Consider the following 7,944-nt stretch of genomic DNA (forward strand, 5'->3'; position numbering starts at 1 on the left):
CTAATCCATGGCCAGGTGAACTGGCGGTTTCCCCGTTGCCTCGGTTACAGTAAAAATAGCAGTGATTCCGGGAATCTGGTCAGGCTTTTTCCAAATCCACCAGCCTGCCCACTGCCAGCCCCATCGAGGTCCCTGCCGGCTCCCTGGGTTCCTCCTACTCAACTCATAGACTGATCCTGACCACGATGCATTTTCTTCCCGTTTATATCCTATTCTAACAAGAATATGAGCTCAGGTAGAGACTTTGGAAATTAAACAGTAAAAGATTTCCAGACATGCTGAGGTCACCTTAAGAATTCAACGGGACGTGAGACACCTGCCCGAGAAGAGCCCCTCCCCTCTGCCCTCCCTCTCACCGGAAATGCCGGCGTCCAGCGGTGACCTCAGGGACTCAGAAGCAGGGAGGTGGCAGCCTGTATTTGGAGCCAAGCGAGCCAAGCGCTCCAGTGCCCTGGGGAACTGCCCAGCCTCCCGGCGCCTGAGCGCCCCCTCCCAGGCGCGCCGCCCTCTCAGAACCGGTCCACCCCTCTGCCCTCCCCGCGGTTGGCTGCGCCGCTAGGAGGTGAGGGGGAAGCGGAGGCGGGGGCGGGACCGGACGGGATGTGACGGTGGGGGACGGGCAGGGGGCGGGGAAAACAGGCGGGAGGTGAGGGTGTGCTGGGGGCAGGGGTGCCCAGCAGGAGATGAGGGGCACGGGGCGGGGGCGGGGGCAGTGCCAGTCGGGGGATGAGGGCGGGCGGGGAGGAGCCTGCGGGGCGGGCACTGGGGCAATTCGCCAATCGGTGCGGACTTGGGTTCGCCCCAACTCCGGACGTGGGCCTTCGGGCACTGGGGCGCCGTTCGTTACCCTGCGCGGACTTCGGAATTGGTCCGGGGACCAACGTCGTATTTACCCGAGCGTGTCTCCACGGGACACCGAGCCCCGGCTGGTCTGTCTCCCGCGAGGATGCGCGCCTTGCCAGCCCCGGACCTGAGCGAACGGCTCCTTTCCCGGGACCACGAGGCTCTTCGGAACCTGGACGCGGCGCGACCAGCGCGCAGGAGCGCAGTGGAGAGGCTGGCTGCCGATCGCGCCAAGTACGTGCGGAGCCTTCCCGGAGTGGGCGGTGGCCCAGCTTCCGAGAGAGACGGGCCCGGGGCGGTCAAGGGGCAGGAGGGCGACCCCGGGCCCCCATCCCGCGCCCCCGGTCCGGTGGCACGCAGGGCTATTGCGCGGAAGCCGCTGAGGCCGGACTCGCTGGTCATCTACCGACAGAAGTGTGACTTCGTGCGAGGGCCGAGCGCCGACGGCTCCAGGGCGAGCCTGGTAAAGAAGCTCTTCCAGGGGCCAGACAAAGACAAGGCGCCGGCGATCCCTGAGACGCCCCGAGTGGGAGAGGAGAGCAAGGCCAGGGACGGGGATCCCACCCGGACCCAGCCTGGCCCCGTAGCGGCTCCCGTGGTCCCACCTACCCCCTCAGCCCCAGCCTCCGTAGTGCCCACCGGGGACCCGGCTGCGCTTGCTGGCCCTGAGCTGCGGGTGGCGAGGCGTGGGGGGCTGCAGCGCTCACAGTCAGACCTCAGCTCCCGCTACTCCAAGACCTTGGCCGAGTTTGACACTTTCTTCCAGTACTGCGGCCTGGACCCGGAGGTGGTGGAGGCTCTCGGGAGGGAGAACTTCTCCGCTGGGTCGGACCACGTCGCCCTCAAGTTGCGCAGTGTAAGCGTCGCCACTTCCGACAGCGGATTCTCCAGACGCAGCAGTGAAGACTATGGGCTGCAGGAGGAGGAGCTAGTGGAGCAGGTGCCTAGCACCACCTCGGTCATTGAGAGGAACGCCCGCATCATCAAGTGGCTGTACACGTGCAAGAAGGCCAAGGAGACCCCCAGGTAGGGGCTGCAGGGGCCGGCTTGACTGCCTGCGCCCAGGGAGATCAGGACCGAAGGTGTGTGGCTAGAAAGCTGGGGGAGGGGGGTCCTGTGTGCCCCTCTGTGAGGGCTTGGCGAGTGTGAACAAGTTGGATGATGGCTAGTTACAGCTGATGCTTAGAATTTAGAATTCAGTACGCTACATTTGGAAGGGACCCGAGAGATCGAGAGGCCGAGGCTGCTAGACCAGTCGCCGCTGCGGAAGAGCAGAAGGCCCTGCCTATCCAGGTACCCTGCAGGTCGAGCGCCCTTTGTTTTTTTTGTCTGTGCTGCATCTGACTGCCTGGAAGGTAATTGTGTAAGTTAACACCGTCCTGGTTGGCTTATTATTGTGAAAAGAGAAGAAATCAGAATTATAAAATGCTGTCAACAAACAGTTTTACACCTCTGCTTTTATTATTTCCTGTTAAAAATCGCCCGAGAGCCCCAGTTCCTGAATGTCTTGACCAGTGAGCCTAGGAGCTGACTGGCCCACTGCAGCCCCTAGGCAGGTGCTGCTGTCCACCTCAAGCCCAAAGAAGGCTCCCTGCACTTTCCTGGTGATCTTTACCAAAGTGGGGAGAAGATCTCTACAGGATCTTGTCGGCAGTTTGGCATGCGTTTAGCAAGAAAAGATCTTTATTTGGCTAAATTTTATTTAAATTGTTCCGAAAGCTTCAGTTTGTTGAACTGGGGGAATTGGACTAGATTGTAACTAATGTTATCAGAGCTCTAAACTGCTATGATTCTGTAGTTTATCTGCCTCTGATGATAATACAGGAAGTTTTTTTCCCTTCGAACAACCAATAGCACAAAGTTGACCTCAAGATCTTTTGCTGCTGTGCTTTTCCCCCGAGGAGCTAAGAAGTGTTTCCTCTCACCTTCTGTGTGGTGAGGGCATTGCTGGGGTAGTGAAGAAAGGTATCTTTCTAGGATTCTCTTTAAGAACCAAGAATTTAAACTTTGCGACGTCTTTTTTTCCTCTTATCCTTCAATGACAACTTGCTATAAATTTTTTAAAATTCACAAGATGAAATTATTTCGTTTGCCATTGAGATAAATGAAATGAAGATGCAGTATCAGCCTATAGAATCGTGGGGGAGACTGCTACAGGAGATGTTTGTACACAGCTATCCTGTGTCTGAGGACTAAAAAAAGGCCCATATCTTCTCTGAATGGCCATGCCCTTAGTACAGATAGTGAGAATTAATGACTAGATGTAAATTTATTGTTTTTCTTGAGCTCAGAAAGCTCAGGACTTTGCATTTTCCACTAGCATAAGTTCCCAAAGAATGTATATAGGCAGTCGAAATTTTTTTTAAAGCAACATTATTTGTATTTTTCACAAGCTGCCTTTTGGATCTGAGATGAGTGGATGCTGGCAAAGGTGTTCCTACGATGCCACCGTGAGCACCGTGGTGTGGAGGAGGAAAGTGTTGGAGAGAGGGATAAGGCACTAAGCCAGAATCAGAGGCCTGTTTCTGTGAGCAAGTGACTCCCACACTTAGACCAGGTTTCCTTTGTCCATGAAAGTAAGGAAGATGGGCAGATGGTTTCCAGACTCTGTGTTTTATACTCTGTAGAGTTAATAATCTGTGCATCTGTGTTCCTTGATTAGAACCTGGAAAAAGAAGACAGACAAAAAATTTTCTACTGGGTTATGTAAAAAGTAAATTGATGAATAGGTTTCCTCCAGGTAACCAGAGCTATGCAGCCAGAAGGTAGGACCGTTGGTGTAAGTAGTGGTGAGGTAACAACATGACTTACACACAAGATGAAGTAAAACCTGACAACACACATTCACACAAAAAGAAAGGCATGAAGACTCTGATCCTTCCAGACCCACACCTATCCCCATCTCCAGTGCTCCAATGTCAAAATAGTGACCTGAAAGAGAATTTAGGATTTAATCTTTACAAAGCCCTTGTAGGTTTGAAGCTATGAAAAACATGAGATTTGTTAGCCTGTGAGAACTTTCACTCTTATGACAGAGAGAAGTAGTTAAAAGAAGAGGGAAAGTGAGGGCAGGTTTGGGAGAGGACTGGGGGTGAATGATGCAGAAGACCAGAGATTCAAGGGCTTCTCTCGCCTTATTTCTCCTTCCACATTAATCCCTTTTGTTCCAAGTGTTATTGCTCAGAGTAGGGGACAGTCACACAGATTCTGTCCTGGTTTTTGTATGGTATTGGCAGTCACCAGAACTATAAAAATTTACCTCACAGATTTCCTTCCCTAGACCCAAAACATAGCATGCATTCTTTGAACTGCAATGCAGGAGACCTGGTTCCTGGCTGCTTGGAGGATTGTGAGGAGGAAATGAGTTTCCTGAGCTTTCTCTAGCTTTTGACCGCAGCCCTCTTCACAACTCCCCCACCTCTAGACACATTCCTCTGAGGAAGAGCCAGTAGAGAGAGGCAGGACTCAGCACCCACACCTGGCTGAAGAGGCGTTCCTCTGACTTTCCACACAGGAGTCACTTGTTCTGAGACCAGCTTCATAACTTCTGGAAGATTTGAAAGCAAAAATTCAAGCCATGCTTTTCTCTAGTTTACTATGACATTTGTATTGAAATCTCTAAGGGTTCCTTTTAGGATTTCATGAAAACTTCAGAAAATATGAGAGGAAAAAAGGTAGGCTTTCTAAGTGAAAAATATATATATATATATATATATTTTATATGGAGGTTTTTGTGCTCTTGGTAGATATAGTTTATAAAGTATAATAAAAATAGCCCATCCAGAACTAAGTAACAAGTTCCTAAATTTGTCACCCCATGGGATAAAAATATTTGCTTTTCAAAACTGAGAATTTTAGAAATGGAGAATGACTCATGGAATCTGCATGCCAGTCCACTGGGGACCTGTGAGTAATAGATGGTTACACACAGGTTATTGCAGTATTCTATTTCCCAGAGTGTAATTCAAGAATATGCTCTTCCCTTGCTGATATTTAGCCATCTTCCTGTCCTTCAGTTCTTGAAATTGGGGACTTGCCAGAATTTAGGTCTTTCTCATTTTCTGTCTTTTGCATAGAATATATAAGTTGCTGGTGTTAATATTGGTGAAAAAAAATGGTAACTTTTCCTTTAGGATAATTAGGGATAAATGTTGCTTAATTTCAAGGCAGAGATATTTATATATTCCACAGCTATCTTCATGTTTCTCTTGTATAAGAAAGGGTACCTGTAGAAGCCCACTGAAAGCTCCTGGGACAGAACCATGTCTCAGATTTGCAGAGATGCTACAGCAGGAGTACAGAGTAGATAAACTGGGGACACCCCAGCCTTTCTCCTCCTTTCTTTTTTGACTATTCTGGGACGTTCTCCAGTTACCAGTTAGGAGCACATTTTAGGTAAAGCGGCTTGAGTAGCCATACGTCTACCCTTCCCTGTCTTCGCGCAAGCACCTAGGTCTTTTAGAGATATTGGTATTTGAAAGGGTGGAATCTGTTTGCTTTCAAATATTTAGTTGGATTGCCTGCCTTGTTTTCAGTTCTTTTGTCCAACTCAGTGGTAGTTAGCACTGGCCTCACCAGCATTCAAAGAAGTGTTTTTTTTACTGCCCCATAAGTAGTTGGAAGCAAAGAGAAATTTCAGAAGTCTAGAGAGAGGCCTGTAGGGAGGTGGAGATTTGTTCTGCTAAAGATATCAGATGAGAGCTACCTTTAATAAAGCTATCAACTTCTTTTCAAAGCTTAAAATGCAAAAAAGAGGTGTTTTGAAATGCACAGAAAGTCACAAAACCAAAGACTACAAGGACTAGACTTAGTAGTATAATGTTTGGTTTCATAATTTTTGACTAGACTAGAGTTGATTTGCTGTTTTTTCTTTGCTCATCAGGAAGCAAAACTTCCCTCCGATGATGGGGATGCCTGAAGTGTGACTTGAGACCCAGGGCCATTTGTCCAGTGTGCCCGGGTGACCCTGTGATTGCTGCCTTCCCAGGAATAAAGCACTCCACTGACAAAGCTAAAGTGATTTCAGAAGGGTTGAAATGCTGTGGAGAAGGCGGTAGGAACACAGACCTTGAAAATTAGCTGAATTATGACTGTCGTAATAACCAGAGCACCGAGAGAGGTTTTCCTTGTTAAAGGTGGATCTATCCTTGCTTCCAGAGGGCAACTAGAAAGAGAAAAGCTGTTTGGAAGTATTTTCAGGGGCATCTTTTTGACTGACTTGCTGGCAAAGAGGTACTGTGATGTATTTTAACAATATCTAAATTGATTCTTTTTTTAAAAAAAGAAAGAGTATGAAGATCAAGCATGAATGTCAGGGTATTTACTCCTTTCTACCATCCTGGACTTATTGGCACCATTTAAATCAAAGTTCTGCAATTCACAAGAAGGTGTATTCTGTTTAAATACTATGACCAGCAGACTCACACATACCATACACAGACCCCAATTTCCAAAGCATTACTGTGCTGTAAACTACAGTTAATTCCCAAACTATATGACTGATTGTCTTTTTGAATGAGTCAGAAAGCACTTTTCAGGTCCTTTGATGGCTACAAGGTCATTCTATTTATGCCACTATGCATTGGGTCTTAGGCTTGTGGAAGTACCCATTAAAAGATAAGTTCGAGCTGAGATACTGCTAAATAAAACCTTCATTGTACCTAGACAGTTTCTTGAGAATTGGCAGAAGAATCTTGGAGTTTTCCTTTCATCAGACCGATAGCAGCATTCCACTTTTGTAGCATCATTTGCAATGAGCTCCACAGCGCTCTTGTTCCCAGCCTCCAGGAAGGATAGGAAACCTTGCTTTATACATAACTTGGGCATCTGAGGGCAGGGGCTTTTCCCAGCCCTTTGGTCTAACTCACACCTCTACATATCATGTAACTATCCCAAAATTTGGCACCAGTTCACTCTTTTCTACAAAAGTCATATTTTAAAACAAGGGGCAGCCTCTGGGTGTCTGGGAGACTCTGTGATCAGAAGGTGTGTAAAGTTATTGTGACCTTAAGTCTGAACATGCTCATGACACCAAGAGTAAATAGATTTCAGATTTACAACCTTCTGAGAGAAATTTAGTACTGATGATAACACAAAGAAAATGTGTAACTCAGTTAACTCTTTCAAAGTTTACTATGTTTCATCAAAATATATCTCTTTAAGGACAAAATTATTAGAGAGTAGAATATGGAGGGGAGAGAAATGTTTCCCAGTGGTAAAATATTTTATAAAGCATTCCATTTTGATATAGTTATGTATTTGTTTAATTTTGTATTAAACTTTTGTAACTTTTACTGTAAAGATTAGGTCTGTGTGTTACTTAGGTTTGTGTGTTTTAACACAAAGGAAAAAATGATTGTTAAAGCAAGGTAAATAACTTGACAGCAGTCTTTTTCATTAATATGTGGGTAAAGATTTGCAATGCCTCAGACTGAAAGGTATTCACGTGACTAGAAAGTTTCCTCATTATAGGTATGTATACATACACATATATATATGGTTTTTAAACTACTGGTCATTGACACTGAAATAAGAAGGAGGTTTCATCGAACATTGGCTTTTTTCAGTAGGTTCAAAGTTCAGTGCTGTGGTTATAGTTGGTGATGCCATAAAACATCATGCCCGACAATTGTTTTGGAAGTTTCTAAACAGAGTTTTCTTATACACTACTTGCAACTGGAGTGCAACATTACATATTCTGTATTAAAGAAATAAAGTATTTTTATCATTTATTTATATTGATTTATGAGTTTGAACAATGTGAAAAATTTGAAGCAAGATTATGCTTATTATAATTACACATATATTTTGTTTTCTCCCTTTCTTCTTGAATATCATCTCATCAACTTACCAGTAGAAATGAGGTAAGCATTCCAAGACTTGACGCAGGTGGGTTGTGTGGTGCCCGAAGTCTCCAACTCTCCTGGAGACAGAATGCCGTAAAAACAAGTTTTGAATATTTAGCACTTTGTTTTTAGTTGTTTCATCAGTCTTTTGCCTAAAAACATTTTTCTTCATGTTTTATTAATGTCATCATTGGAAGATGGACACAGATAAAAATGAAAGCACAGTTTGTAGCCTTTCTCATGAATTCCTTGTGTC

General features: G+C 46.1%; 1 protein-coding gene across 3 annotated transcripts; it reads left to right on the forward strand.

Annotated features, from left to right (window-relative positions):
* The first annotated feature begins 359 nt into the window (after nucleotides 1-359).
* Nucleotides 360-7,578, forward strand: LOC134363298 (protein FAM110C-like). Of its 3 annotated transcripts, XM_063078890.1 has the most exons (3): nucleotides 360-562; nucleotides 921-1,869; nucleotides 5,726-7,578. In XM_063078890.1, the coding sequence occupies exons 2-3, from the start codon at nucleotides 947-949 to the stop codon at nucleotides 5,766-5,768; spliced, it is 966 nt and encodes a 321-aa protein (XP_062934960.1). In that variant the 5' UTR covers nucleotides 360-562; nucleotides 921-946; the 3' UTR covers nucleotides 5,769-7,578. The 3 variants fall into 3 exon arrangements, 2 of the variants coding, with proteins under 2 accessions (XP_062934960.1, XP_062934959.1); XR_010021697.1 differs by lacking the exon at nucleotides 360-562 and having other exon boundaries at nucleotides 794-1,925; XM_063078889.1 differs by lacking the exon at nucleotides 360-562 and having other exon boundaries at nucleotides 794-1,869.
* The last annotated feature ends 366 nt before the right edge of the window (nucleotides 7,579-7,944 follow it).

This window comes from Cynocephalus volans, chromosome 14 (assembly GCF_027409185.1).
Source record: "Cynocephalus volans isolate mCynVol1 chromosome 14, mCynVol1.pri, whole genome shotgun sequence".
NCBI lineage: Eukaryota > Metazoa > Chordata > Mammalia > Dermoptera > Cynocephalidae > Cynocephalus > Cynocephalus volans.

Excerpts from the sequence above, each read along its gene's own strand:
- LOC134363298 (XM_063078890.1), top strand. The coding sequence starts at position 947 with ATGCGCGCCTTGCCAGCCCCGGACCTGAGCGAACGGCTCCTTTCCCGG. Across the intron at positions 1,870-5,725 it reads AAGGCCAAGGAGACCCCCAG|GAAGCAAAACTTCCCTCCGA; the intron begins GTAGGGGCTGCA and ends TTTGCTCATCAG.